The sequence below is a fragment of the Haliotis asinina genome, chromosome 1 (genome assembly GCF_037392515.1).
Source record: "Haliotis asinina isolate JCU_RB_2024 chromosome 1, JCU_Hal_asi_v2, whole genome shotgun sequence".
Taxonomy (NCBI): domain Eukaryota; kingdom Metazoa; phylum Mollusca; class Gastropoda; order Lepetellida; family Haliotidae; genus Haliotis; species Haliotis asinina.
Genome location: NC_090280.1, coordinates 97,848,781 through 97,864,027, shown reverse-complemented (window position 1 = coordinate 97,864,027; position 15,247 = coordinate 97,848,781). Strand labels below are relative to the sequence as shown.

At 40.5% G+C, this 15,247-nt stretch overlaps 1 protein-coding gene across 1 annotated transcript; it reads right to left on the bottom strand.

The window, feature by feature from the left end:
• Window positions 1-11,999: 11,999 nt before the first annotated feature.
• LOC137284852 (major facilitator superfamily domain-containing protein 4A-like) lies at window positions 12,000-15,032 on the bottom strand. The gene is made up of 2 exons (XM_067816876.1): window positions 14,753-15,032; window positions 12,000-14,310 (listed from the first exon to the last, which is right to left on the bottom strand). Exons 1-2 carry the CDS (start codon window positions 14,871-14,873, stop codon window positions 13,379-13,381), a joined length of 1,053 nt encoding a protein of 350 aa, XP_067672977.1. The 5' UTR covers window positions 14,874-15,032; the 3' UTR covers window positions 12,000-13,378.
• Window positions 15,033-15,247: the final 215 nt, after the last annotated feature.

Genomic DNA, 15,247 nt, shown 5'->3' with positions numbered 1-15,247 from the left:
CAGCATACAATCAGGTTTCACTGACACCAGCATACAGTCAGGTTCCACCAACACCAGCATACAGTCAGGTTCCACTAACACCAGCATACAATCAGGTTTCACTGACACCAGCATACAATCAGGTTTCACTGACACCAGCATACAATCAGGTTTCACTGACACCAGCATACAGTCAGGTTCCACCAACACCAGCATACAGTCAGGTTCCACTAACACCAGCATACAATCAGGTTTCACTGACACCAGCATACAATCAGGTTTCACTGACACCAGCATACAGTCAGGTTCCACCAACACCAGCATACAGTCAGGTTCCACTAACACCAGCATACAATCAGGTTTCACTGACGCCAGCAAACAATCTGGTTGCACTAACACTAGCATATAATAGCGTTCCACTGACACCAGCATACAATCAGGTTCCACTAAGACCACCCATATTCTCACGCCTGTCAGTGTTGGACACAGATATTCGTGAACTGTCTTAATGACGACGGTCTCCATGGTCCAAGCGGTGGTCGTCCTTCACTTGCTGGTGATTACAAGTCCGTTTCTATGTTGCTTTGTTCTCTATAGTGATATGTTTATATAATATCATGTTAGTTTTACCTTATTATCTGTGATTCTCTAGTTTCTCTGTTGATCATCGACAGGTTTTATTCTTCAAAATGTATTCACCTTTGTTTTATAAGTTGGACTCACGATATTGCTGATGTGACGATTAATATTCACACACTCACTTAAAGACGAGGTCGTTGGTGTAACGTAGTCGTTAAAGTTTTCGCCCGACAAAACACACCCAGGCTTACCCATGGATACAACGTGCACGGGTGCAATGTGTGAAGCCATTTTCTGGTGTCACCTACTGCGCTATTGTTTAAATATTGCTAAAAGCGACATAAAAGTGCACTCACACTCCCAAGCGTGGGTAGAAAACTCGAGGAGTATATGTAGATATAACAAATACAAAACATCAGAACCGGATGGAATATGATTGTTGGACGTAAAGATCATGTTCTTGATCATATCGATGTATATACAATCAGGAATGCGCGTGTATATTAATTGTGCAGTCCTCTGTCATATACTCATGAGAATAAAAAAGGACCAACAGAAGTCAAGTGAATTTTTTTTCTGGACAGTCGATCATACCCAAGCATAGGTAAACGCACATGTAAAGCGCTTCACGCAATGTGTCAAAGTTATAGGCCGCACATTCATGTTGCCAGGCATGTGCAATACGTGCACTATAGTTTTCCGAAATGACTTTGAAAGACGACAATAATGAAAAGTGTTTCTTCTTAACATGGCATGACGTTCAACAAATTCACAACATCGAGTTACTGACATGCATCACCCATGATTGTCCTGGCGTAACACATGTGCTTAACTGAACATATGTTATTTTCATCGGAGATATGGGGACTTTAACATTTCCGCGGTATTTGGCTTTCAAAGTCTAAACAGCGTATAGTGTTTTCCTGCTTCTGTGGCGATTAATGCCTAAATGTACATAGCTGCAAACAATTCTCATTTAGCACGCCGAAACGTTCTAAACTAAACTACGATTCGGCAGATGATCTCCGCTTACATCTGAACAGCAGAGATATCCCCTAAAGATGACACCATGCCCTGATGGTTGACACCTGACTGTAGAGCCCTTTCAGCTGGAGATACTTGATGACATCGTGGTGGTATGCCGTTTCTGTCAACAATGAATAGATTGTCACTATTAAATGAACAGAGAATAAATCGATACGGTTACATCAATAGAGAACAGATTGTCACAGTTACACCAATAGAGAATCATTTGTCTCAGTCACACCAATAGAAAATAACTTGCCACGGTTACGCCAACAGAGAATAGACTGTCACAGTTACACCAACAGAGTACAGATTGATACGGTTACAGCAATAGAGAATGAATTGTGTCGGTTACACCAATAGAAAATATATTGTCAACCTTACACCAATAGAAAATAGACTGTCACAATTACACCAATAAAAAGATCGATACAGTTATACCGATAGAGATTAGATTGATATGGTTATACCAACAGAGAATAGATTGTCACGGTTACACCAATAGAAATTAGATTATCACCGTTACACCAACAGAAAATAGATTATCACCGTTACACCAATAGAGAATAGATTGTCATGGTTACACCAAGTGAGCATAGACTGTCACCGTTACACCAATAGAAAATAGATTGTCACGGTTACACCAACAGAAAATAGATTGTCACCGTTTCACCAATAGAGAATCAATTATCGCGGTTACACCAAAAGAAAATAGATTGATACGGTTACACCAAGAGAGAATAGATTGTCACAGTTACACCAATAAAACAGATTGTCACAGGTACACCAACAGATAACAGACTGGCACAGTTGAACCCCTAAAAATTCAGATTGATACGGTTACACAAATAGAGAATAGATTGTCACTTTTACATCAGTAGAAAATAGATTATCACGGTTACACCGATAGAGAATAGGTTACATCAACAGAGAACAGACTGTCACGTTTACACCAATAGATTAGAGATCGTCACATGTATATCAACAGAGAATAGACTGTCACGTTTACACCAACAGATTAGAGATCGTCACATGTATATCAATAGAGAATACATTGCCACGTTTACACCAAAAATAAAGGAACAGATTGTCACTTGTTTACTTCATTAAGAATAAATTCAAATTTGTCATTTAGTTTTCTGCAGTAATATGCTGCCTTGGTTGTGTATTTGGTTCAAAAGAAACCTGTAGTTTTGGAACGTGTTGTATTTATTACAATGTCCTGCAAACAGTTAAGGATCGATGCATCACACGTCCTTTGGCGTTATGCTGAGAACATTTAACCACCCAGGTTAGGTGGTTCAACATCCCTGCCAAGTATTGTGTGTGTTAATTTGTATGTGTAAAGACTTCAGTTTTAGAAAATCACGTTTGTAACTTTGTTAATGAAAATATAGGTAAACGCTTCAACAAGTTTTGACTGTTAGTAATCGTACTACGATTAGTACAGCAGGTCACCTTAGTTACCTACAGCACTTCACTTGAGGTTGTGCACTTTGGCAACCAAACCATGGCTGTCTAAAGCTTTCCATATGTATGCAGGTCCCGTCATTTTTACCAGGTCAAGTGTCAACCTTGACATGGCGTGTGCGATAAAAATGACCAATTAATGTATTTTTGCAATATAGTCGTATTGTGTCATTGGCTGTCATTTACGGTGTCACATTGACACCTCGCTAAATACCTGTTCTGTAACATAATTCCCGCAACGTTTGACAGTATAACCAATCATAGTACGTACTGATGCCAGGTCCACCCGTCATGTACAGAGTGGTCGATGGGTCTTCCTCCGTTGATAGTTCAAGGTGATGGAATGTGCACTCTTTCCATCTACCCGACCACCCCACGGCAGCACAGTTGTTGACACAAATCGACACATTCATCCATAGAAAGGTCCCTGAGTTTCATCCCACCCGGCATTTTTGTATTCTCGAGTTTCTTAAGGGGTATAGCTGCAACATTCAATGAAAGAACATTTGAACAAGAATCTATCATACATACAGTTGGGGAGGTGGGTAGCACAGTGGTTAATGCGTTCGTTTGGTTGGATCTGATTTCCCACATGTGAGTGAATAATTGTTAATTATATTATCGCTTCAACTAAATAATGGGACGGTGTACTATCCCCATGGTAAATTCGCCCCCATCCTTGGATCCATCTGTGAGTGACATTACGTGTTCGCTTGTCAGTTCGCTCGTCAGGTCGCTCGTCAGGTCGCTCGTCAGTTCGCTCGTCAGTTCGTTCGTCAGCCCAAAGAAGCGGGGTCGCTTGTCCCCATTGATACAATGTATGAAGTCCTATTGTAACGCCACACCCACCCACTATATCTAGACGTGCTAAGGATCAGTCATTTATTAAATGAACATCGCCATGCGCAATAAATACATTATCCTTTCTCACTAACTGCTCATCGCTAACAGATGAAGATGACGTAATGCAAGGTGACATGTAACAAAGCCAACTATCATACACATGACAAAAGTACCGCAACACCGGACTTATACTCACCTATTATACACGGTAATACTTATACCCACCATATAGTCAGTGAGTGAGACTGTGAGTTAATATTTGACCTCAAATCGGCAATATTTCAGCCATATCTTAACGAAAACCTGAATATGAATTAAAGATCAAACACTCTACGGGGATACAAATATATGAATCATATATTATAAATCAAACCCCGTAATTAAAGCTAATCTTATCGACATTTAAGTATCTTAAGTCGACCTTTTCGACAACAGCTCACAAACTCTCCCGCGAAGGAAATTTCAACCAATCAGTGGAGCGCACCTACGTGAGGTAATGTGAGCTATACCTATTTGGGTTGCTGTAGTATTCGTCTACATTTCCCAGGGTAGATTATCTTGTCTTAAGGTTTTCTCTAAACCTGCGAACGTGACAACTGCTTTGAAAAATGAAAAATATGTGTTCACAGTCTACTGCCACATAACCTTGTCACCCGCTTTGCATAGTCTCAGACTCCAACTTGTTTTCATAGACGATTCTGTCAAAATCGCTTGTTGTCATAATGGTTATAATTTGTTCTTGTAGATCTGTTACAAGCAGTATCGCGCAAAATCTTTTGGGTCATGATTCAAAAACATATTTTTAGTTGGAGGGCGAGAGTGAAGCACACCACTTTTTGGCAGCTTTTAACCACGAGTTTTTTTAAGAATGAATTTGGTGTTCCGCTTAAGACTAACCCCGAGTCTTCCATATGTAATGGTTAAAAGAGTGTTTATTCGTTCTTTAAATACAGTTTGAATAGGAAACCTGTCAACGATGGACCCTATAACGATTTTAGTTTCAAAGGTACAATGTAAGATTGGTTTAAATGATCAGTTAAATGAATAAACCAATCAAAATGTATACCACAGCTGGTGACATTTGATGAATTTAGGCCAAACTTGAAACAACTAGTTGATAGCATTTAAAAGAATAACTGGTAAATCACCAGTAACTAAAGGTAGGCCACCAATCATGGGACCATGGGCAGTTGTAGGTTTATCCGTGATCTGGCGCTAGAATCCTTGGATCCAGCTGCGAGTAAATGGCATTATGGGTTTATTAATAGTCTGTATTCATACTACCGGGATTTTGCGAAATCAAGCCCAGGGCTTGTATACGGAAAAGAGGGGTTTTCACACAAGATAGAAGTCCGGACGTATATTCGAAAACATGGGCTTTAAATCGGAAAGTGACAATCATATGGAATAAAAAAATCATAAGAAATCTTTTTGATATTACTTTCACGAATATTGCAATGACTATCCAATGAAACGCATACAAACTCTAATATAAACTCTTGAAAACTTTGTAATCGAGTCAGTCCTTCGCACAAAGGATCATCGCTGTCGTCACCGTTCAATAGCATAAACAGATATGTTCGTCATGTCAAATATAGGAAGAAATAAAAATAGACTATTGGTGTTGTGGAAAGGGGGGGGGGTACTCTGATTTAACACTCTTTCGAATTAAATAGAAGCCCGGTTTCTTCTTCCCACTGTGCAAATTCTCATAAAGAAATGTTGGGCTCAGTAGATTTGTTTGATTTGACTGTCAATAGGTGATATTCTCAAAATCCAACACACAGCCTAAGACCTCGATGGTGCACAGAATCTATAGAATTGAGCCGAGCCATAATCGAGCTGAAAGCAGAGTGGTGCTCTGTACAAACGAAGTAGGGTTAACTGGTCCACTTTCCCATTCCATTTCAAATTCATAGGCTACATGTGTTACACATGTCCATTGTGTAATCATCGCCTTCATGTTTAAACATCACCTATTCATTCAGCGTTTCATTATCAAGTTCAGTGTAAAATGACGAGAGATAAATGACATCACGATGCATCTGGAGTTAACTGATTATCTTGATCGCTCTGGCTAACCCAGTGGTTGGTGATCACCATGTGGTAGTAACCATTGGTCGCACGAAGTTTCTCTCGTTAATGACTGATGGCTGAACTTTCCGCAGTGCAAGACACACTTCACATACACAACGGAATATCTTGAAGTAAGTGCATTTGTGCGGGGATTTATCGCTAGTGTGGCAGTGCCTAACACAAGACTTGACCTCATGACGAACACACGAATTCCTCGTGGACAACAGACACAGTTGTTGTACCACATTTCGATGACCATGGTCTTAACACAAGACCAATGTTCATGGACGACAATGCTAGTTGAGGGGCTGTAGAAACTCTATCTTGGCCCACTAGGAGTCTAGATCTTAATCCCATAAGGGCAAGCTTGGGGCTTAATGGGTGGCAAATACAACAGACAAATTCTCCAGTACACAGCTGTGATGTAATGGAACAATCAAGATCACGAATGATTCACTGAGGAGGAGTATAGGGGATTTAGCTGTAGTTGGCGGATGTTACATCAGATATCGACTTTGTACTCGGTTATTGATGTATATATATAAAATGGTTGTTGCGATACCATGTTTAGATGAATATTTTAGGCTGAGCAGCTTGTCACTTGTAACCGCAGCTGCCTGGGTGTTATAACACTAGGCGCCCAGAAATGTATGTTCCGTAACTTCTTACCTTAAGTATACAGGTACTTACTTCCTTGCCATAGTTTGCAGCCTTGATGCTTCTGCAGCTGCATGAGACGCTCCACGGGATGGAAGAGTGTTGCCCTATCCAAATGCTGGGGCCAACAGGCCTTGGCGCTAAACATCCAATCGACTTTATAGACTGTACTTCTGTTGAGGACAGTTTCAACACACCTCTTAAGAGAGTATACGTTTGGCGCGGTCATCCTGTGTGGAGAAGTTCCTCAAGCGTTTAACACGACACATCTTCCTGAAAATGAGGCACACTGCTTTGACGTTACGTAAAAGTAATTTAGCGTGTGTGTTTCAGGGAAAGTAGAAGGCCCTCCAAGTGGATTCATTTATGTATCAGCTTTTCAGACTGTTGACATGAACGTCAAGATTGACACAGTTCTCAGATGAAACTCACAAACCAGCATGCGATGCTCAGGAACAGTACAAGGCAGATCTGAACCATCTAACCGATCCTGCCGCAGTTAAAGGCAACCACAGAGTGCAGGAAACTAGCAAAGCGTACATAACTCATAAGCACATAGAAAGCAGCAATACACCGTCGATACCATTTGGATGCAATCCGCTCTTGACTACTTGAAAATCCCCATGTCCAAGTTTCTTTATGGACCGATCCCATGTTTGACGGTGATTTATACATAGACGTCTCTCACTGAGCCAGGTGAACGCCCGGCAGGTACTGCCCATAGCACAAACGGTCTTGCACTCATCAAGACTGGTCACAAAGGTCATCTGTTGGCCTCCTTTGAAGATAATACCCGAATCTCCTACGAGACTCCCATCATCTGATTGACAGAGCCATAGGAAAGCATTTTAAAATAATCGACTATTTCTTGTTAATGCGGTATAGGCCTACAAATGAAATTGTGAGTGTGTTAGGTTGGTTTAACTGACTGTATCTTGTTCGCCTCACTAAAAGATAAAACTCAGTCAGTTAAAATGATCACCAGATGGTGTTTTGAAATAGATGTATTGACGCGGATGAAGAAACACAAATTACAAATGAAACTGCATAGATAAGAAATATGGCTACCATAGAGGTGAAATGTTGCTGAGTTAAACCCTTCTCGCTTACTAACTCTGATCGCCTTTACAATTTACTACCGAATCTGGAGAATGCAAGTACGCTACCACCTGGGATGGTGTTGCAGGGTATTTTCCTAAAGGTGGCGCAGTTGCCCCCATTAATGAAGGCGATAAAGGCTGTACCAACGTCGCATATCTTTGTTTCGGGGTTCCACTGCACAAATCTACACACTTTGCCGGGTTTCACCAGACAGTCGTTGATACATTCCAGTAAATCTTTGGTAACTTCGTTGTCACTGATCGCGGAAGAGCATCTCTTCATTCCCTGATAATTCATGCATTGTGGACCTGGAAAAACAGAGACATTGAAAGTCTGCCATATTCATCGTGGGAGAAGACGACAAATTTATCAAAATCGGACATATCAATAATGGATAATTAGATAATCAAGTAATGAAGCTACAGTGACCGAAGCGGTAGTAACATCTATGTGATGACAGTTGGCCTAACTGTAAACAGATAATTTAACACAAACGTTGTTTTCGGCTCAGTAACCGTGAGGTAGAGTGTCCGATTCAAGATCGGCGGTTCTAGTTCAGAATGGGAAAACATTTGCACTTTCAATTTGATGTTTGACAACACATTTTTCAATTGATTTCAAACACTTGAATATTGATGCTGACAGAATTCATGTCGTGAAAATCTACTTTCAGGGCAGGTTTGAAACATTGTATAGAATGTCCCTGGGGTATTCTATAAACTGTCCCAGTGATATTGTATATACCCCGGAAAGGAGGTATATATGAGAAAAAGTAACTTTCGAAACGACGCAAATATGGCATCTGAGGTTTATATGTGATGATAATGTTTACAGACGTGCACAAACCTGGTTAATTGCCCTAATTTATCTAACTATTTATTTACAGATTGAAAAAAAACAGATTATACAATTCCATTGCACTAGTATTTCCAAGTAGCACTGAATTCAGCTCGAATTCTTCTTACTTCTAGTTACTGCTTATGTCAAAGTAATATCCAACGTAAAAGACAGTGATTTGCAGTTGGTACCCAAATAAAAGTGGGATTGTCAAAGATAAATTAGCAAAATATAGCTTGATGAAGTCGGTCTGTACATGACTGACACTGGCATCAGACAAAACTAGCAATTGATATAATAATCAAACGACCGGGAGAGTTTGCTGATGTAGCATCAACACTATCCCAACAAAGTCTCAGTCTTTCAAAAATTGATTCATGTCATGTCATGTCATGTCATGTCATGTCATGTCATGTCATGTCATGTCATGTCATGTCATGTCATGTCATGTCATGTCATGTGCAATCCAACCATGACATGGTGAGTATCGGTCAACTAGGATCAACTGTATCGGCCAGGACAGCAGGTGTCTACGAAAGTTTGGGCTACGGATTCATTCAATCATCCCTATTTATTCCTTAGACCAACATTATTGTACGAAGCATTTGCAAACAAATTCTATTAAGCCCATTACTTTTAAGCGACCTTCACGTGGCAAACTAAAGTTCGACAACATATATTCTTGAAATTTGTTCGTGAACAACACGAACTTGACATCTCTTCACGCGTCAAACTCATGTTTGACAAAATAGAAAGTTTTATGGCAAACTTGGCGAGAGTAGAGACCGATCCAGTTTCTCAACAACAGTTTGACAACACTGAAATTGGTGTTGGTGTCCAGTTGTTGGAATGTTCACTCTCTGAAACTCGAGTTTGAAGGCCGCTCCAATCTTTGCCTTACATTGTCTTTGAGTGACATTGTAAGAAGTTGGAGTGACACATAAGGACAAACTTTATGGATAAACAGCCTCTTTATTTACACCTGCTTGACAAATATACAATACATTTGAACACGACGTTCACATAATTTCAAATTCATATTGTCTCACCTATAAATGGTAGAAACATCATCCAAATGAGAGCATTCAGAGCCATAGTGGAGACAAAGGACTGTGGTGACGTTGTCATCTGCTGTGAAAGTAATGTTTCTGGGGAAGAAATTCTTCAAATCAATGCGTTTCCGAGCTACACTAATCCCAATGCAATACAAACGTGTATCCAAATGTCAGTCCAATAAAACGTCTGCCTTTCAAATGCCCGGGGAGGCGTAAACATTAATCTATATTTTCCGATTGCTTCTTCCTTGGTTCACATGATATATCTAATAGTATGTGATATTTCATCACTAAGTTGAGATAGTTCATTCCACCACACGGACGTTCTCCATGTACGTTGGTGATGTTAATATTTAAGGACATATCTACCTTTTATCAAATACATCATCAGCTAATTCTAACATTTTATTCTTATTGTGTCTTTGTCTGATGCCCCATATGAAAAAGGCATTTGTATTAATTTCTCATGACCCATAATAGGTCACGGATGACATTAGAGTATTCTCAAAGAACGAGTCTTGACGTTTGTTGTTTTCAGTTACTTATGAGCAGGCTAAAATACAATAGAGCAAATATTCCTGTATGTGCCTGTATCCTTATTGTTTAGTAGAACACATTTCTCCAATGAATCCTTCCAAAGTGAACAGCGTTCATCTTAACATCATTTCTGAGATGAATTTACACTGACAATATCCGGCCGTAACTAGTTGTATCAGGAACTGATCCTCGATGACAGAACCCCGTGCCACTGAGGGGAAATACTAAGAGTGGGGTTCTGGTATCATAAAATCCCTAGGGTTTAATTAAACTTTAGGCATACCTTTGCACTTATATATACGTATATGTGTGATATATGATATGATATGATATATGCACATATTTCCGTAACGAAAGAAACAGAGAACACACAGTGAGACAGGCCTCAGCTGTAGATCACCATCAACGATGAATGTCGCGCCCATGGGTGTAACTGATCAGGGATACTCTACACACCTCTGTATAGGCTTCCTGAACTGATACAACGAGACGCCATGCTGCTTTCGTCCTGGTAGAAGTCGTGATGCATGGCGCATGCGCAGATATGATCTGATGTAAAGACTTCCGTTGTCTTGTAAGTTGTACTTATTTTCCCATGTATTATACCTGTGGATAGTTTGATACAATGATAGAAAAAGTTGATTTGAAACTAAGAGTTTGCTACCTGTGCCTTAAATAATTATAACATCCCAAAGTGAAGAGCCGAGATGTACCGCTATTTTATGACAGCAAATTCCACCAAATGGACGTGCAAATCGATATCGGTATAGTTGTGAAGGGCATATCTGCCGTTTATCACATCTGTTATCTACTAATTCTACAGTCGTAATTATCTTAAATTTACATGAGGAAATGTTTGTCGGGTAACTGTTAGTGGCTTCCATTGGGCTGTCCACATTCGATCTAGATGTGAGTATGTTGAGCCACAATAGTCACACTACACAGGGTAGGACTTATATGAGTGAAGCATTTGTCATATATTTGTCCATTACCTCTGTCAACTAATTTTCCTTTCAATAGCGTCAATCGTGTCAATTCTCTCCCATATTCTTAAAACATGAGAACAATGATGGTTACACTGTTTTTAAATTCATGAACAACAAAATAGTTGAAATCCACATTTAGCTTATTGGAACAATTTTCTGTAAGTGGTAGCGAAATGAAGTGTGGATAAGAAACAGGAAGGGTTTTTAGTGATATGTTGTGGAGGTGTGTGGGCATCTGCATTGAGCTCAGGTCACAATCAGTTAAGAAACATGGAGTGAGGAGTGTTCTTCGATGGGTGACCATGTCTGACGGCTTGACTCCTGAGAGTCCCTAGGGCGTCCGTGCTACACCACAACGAAGCGCATGTGATAGATGAGGAATCAAAATAGGCAAGTGAGTTTGTTCAAAATTGCCTCTGTTCACCCAGCAGAATATGGGTACCGGTAGGATACGTCACGTGTCTATAACCTTTTAGGGCCTCATAGGTATACAATTTGACCTTTTCACAGACCGCTGTTTTCGTTTCGGTGAGTGAGTGAGTGAGTTAAAGTTGAACGTCACATCGGTAATGTTTCAGTCACATAGTGACGGGAAGAGATATCTGATGTATGAAAAATATCTGTCAAAAAGGGCACTTAGCAACATATCACAACTTCAGCCTCAAAACTAAAATGACCGTTTTATATGTTATATTTTTTTCAACACAAACATGAATATTATATTTATCTGTTTGCTTTACGCTGTCCGGGATAGGCATCTATAGTTTCAACAGATGAGGTGGAGTAGGATTTAGCAGAATTGATGGTAACATTAGCCGCATCGAACAAACATGAAAGCACAAATAACTCAAGGTGAGGTGGAATGTTAATTTTATTGTTTCTTTCACCTGTCAAACCGGCATCAACGGATGTGGTTGTGAGTTTAGTTTTACGCCGCACTCTGCATTACTTCAACCACATGGCGGCCGTCTGTACTTAATCGTGTCTAAACCAGACAAATCAACATCGTGAGCAACGATATTTGCAAATAGGATACGATAAAATAATAAATAAAACTAGTCGTTTGCACAGCACCCTTTCCAAGCAAATATTACTCAAGTGCGCTGATCAATGGTAGGCTTTTGTAAAGAGATGAGTTGATGGAAGGAACAGTGGTACAGTTCCTAATGCCAACAGCGAGAGCGTTCCAAAGAACTGACCTTGATTTCTCAAAAGCCACATCACCAAATGTTTTTGTTGTTTTGGAACATCGAGCTGCATGGAATGAGGTGAAAGGAAACATCTTTTCGACACGCGTGAAGCAGTTCGAGTTCGCAGATATATTGGAGTTGTTTGTTGCAGTGGATTGAAGGCAAAGGTCAGTAATTGATTCGTTGCTTGATAGGTAGTCAATAGAGCATCTTTAGAACCAGTGTTATGTATTCATATTTTCACTTGTGTGTCTAAAGCCAGGCTGCAGCACTCTGGACACGCTGTAATTTATCAAAACGGGTTTGACGGATCACGCACAACACACTTTGCAGTAGTCTAGCCGAGATGTTGCCATGCCAGTGACAAGCACCTCTACGACTAAGGGGTAAATATAACGCCTGATTTAACTGATTTTTCTTTCTTGAAAGTAGGCAGATTTGCAGTCAGCATTTGCATGCTTCTCCAATGTGTATGTGTTGTCCATGGAGAATCCAAGTTTCCGTTACTACTTGGTGAGATCTCGTTGCTGCCCACTTTCAGATTTGGAAATGATATTCTTGACATTCTTGATATTCTAGACGTGTCTAGAGCTGATTATCAAGATGTCTGTATTGTCATAATTTAACCTAGTTTGTCCTTCATCCAGGAGTCTGTTGTCAAATGCACAGTTTGCGATAGCTTTGTATGTGTCGTCACCAGGAAGTTTAGTTTCAAGCTGCTTTTAGCATTACTCCCCAATATCACGGGGGAGAACAACAGAACTGGACATCACCCATTGTACGCATTTGTTGAATCGAACCCGGGTATTCGGCTTGATGAACGGGCGTTTTACCCACTGGGCTACCTCATCACCGCGCACACTACTGAACTTTGTGTAATGTTAAGTATTATGTGAGATGACTGACGCACGCACATTCCCCTTCAACTGTCCATATAATAGCATGACAAGCAAGCAAGCAAACAAACAAACATCAAACTCGAGAATCAACAAGCATACGTTTACTCTACAAAGAGTCCATAAGTATATACGATTCTACTGAGTTAGGTACCAGCAGGGTCGCTGTATCCATCCTTCTTCCGTTTCTGTATGAGCTTTCCCAGGCAAATCAGACAGAGGAATAAAGTTATATCTATCCCACCTAACACTGCAAAACAATAATGCAACATCTGAGGCCCGAAGGCAGACATCAGTTGTCCTACTATAAGAGAATTTAACGATATCCCCGCATAATCAACGAACATGATGATGGTGTAAACAGTGTCGTTTACTGTAACACTTTCAACCGCCCACGCTATCAGTGAGGCAAATAGAGGTGCAAAGAACAGACCAAGAACATTAGAACCAGCCCACAAGAACACCAAGCTTCTTTCAGCCGTGAATACCAGGAACACAGACGTGGTCAGGACCCCAACCAAACACGCAGTGATTAGCCACAGCTGCGATATGACTAGACTTACAAGTACACTACCCAAACGCCCACACATCGTGACGGCATAATACGATGATGTCATAAGGGCAATTATCTTCTCAGACATCTTCAGAGAGCTACGAGTTCCAAACAGGAGGAGAAAACTCCCATAGACGACATGAGTTGCACCGGTTAGAAGAAGTAAACAAGAAATAAAGATAATAAAAATTAGTTCCACTTTCCTAAACGATTCCTTTTTGTTTTTCTCTTTCAAGACCCGGTCAGTATTGTTGTCCAGGCATATTCGTAACACTGTCAGAAGAATAGCGAGCATTGCTCCAAATGACGCAAAACACAAGTATGAATAAACTATGTTCGACTCAGAGTCTCCACATTCATATGCTGTAATTTCCAAGGTAGATGTGTTGCCATGATGCACTGTGTCGTTGAGGAAAGGGGAGATAACCAATGCTCCAATGACGTTTCCGGTACATAACGCTAGCGCTACCATGTGAAAGGGGAGAGCACTTTCTCGACTTAAGTCGCCTGTTTTGGCAGTGGTGGCTGCAATTATAGAACATACTGATATAACGTTAATGTAAGAATACGGCGGGCGGAATTTATGCTCTATTATATCTCTATGTAATATCTTATCTTGCAATCCCCACAGATACCGCAAGAGCTTTATTCTATTACACACACTCTAGGATTAATGCAACAAGCTACGATACAATTTGATGTAACCGTAAATATATATTACTGAGAGACTGAGTAAATGTTGTTGGGGACCCCTCCAGCTATAGTAGTGCGTCCGTGAGTGAATTTAGTTTTATGCCGTGTTTAGCAATATTCCAGCACTATCACATAGAGGAAATCGGAAATGGGCTTCACACATTGTACCCATTTAGAAAATTGAACTCGGGTTTACAGGTGATGAGCAAACAATTTTTCCACGAGGTTACCCCACCTGCTGATTCCATCACACTAGGACACGTGTGTTACTCACCAGTGACTAACACCCCTCCAACCAGTCCTGTCCCTGAGGTTGCAGCTGCAGCCAACCAGAATGAAGTACACAGTGGTATTGCCAGCACAAGGGAACTGATGACAATGACACACACGATCATCAGTGTGTATGTGTTTAACGGTTTATGTAACGGAGCGTAGAGCACACAGCCCGCTGTCTTGAGCCCAGACCAGAGAGGGAGCAGAATGCTTATGGTCCGAACACTCACGGAGTAGATGCACCGAAGTTCCTCTAGACTCGGTCCTAAGAAGCTGTCAGTGATGCCCTGAAAGGAAGACACGATAGTAATGAAGGATTACGTTTTCTTTGTTTGTTGCTTAACGCTGCCCTCGGCGATATAACTAGCCTTTGTATAAGTGTAGAATTGTACAATCGCCTCTGCGTATTGTAGATATTTCTTTTGTTTGAATGATGCAGTCTGTAAATATTCGAGTATGGAACAGGTAATCCAATGACTGACTGTATGAGCATCGA

What these genes read in the sequence shown, in the direction of transcription:
- LOC137284852 (XM_067816876.1), bottom strand. Translation starts at nt 14,873, where the DNA reads ATGATCGTGTGTGTCATTGTCATCAGTTCCCTTGTGCTGGCAATACCA. An exon ending in TGGAGGGGTGTTAGTCACTG is followed by an intron (nt 14,311 to 14,752) that starts GTGAGTAACACA and finishes CTATAATTGCAG; the next exon opens with CCACCACTGCCAAAACAGGC.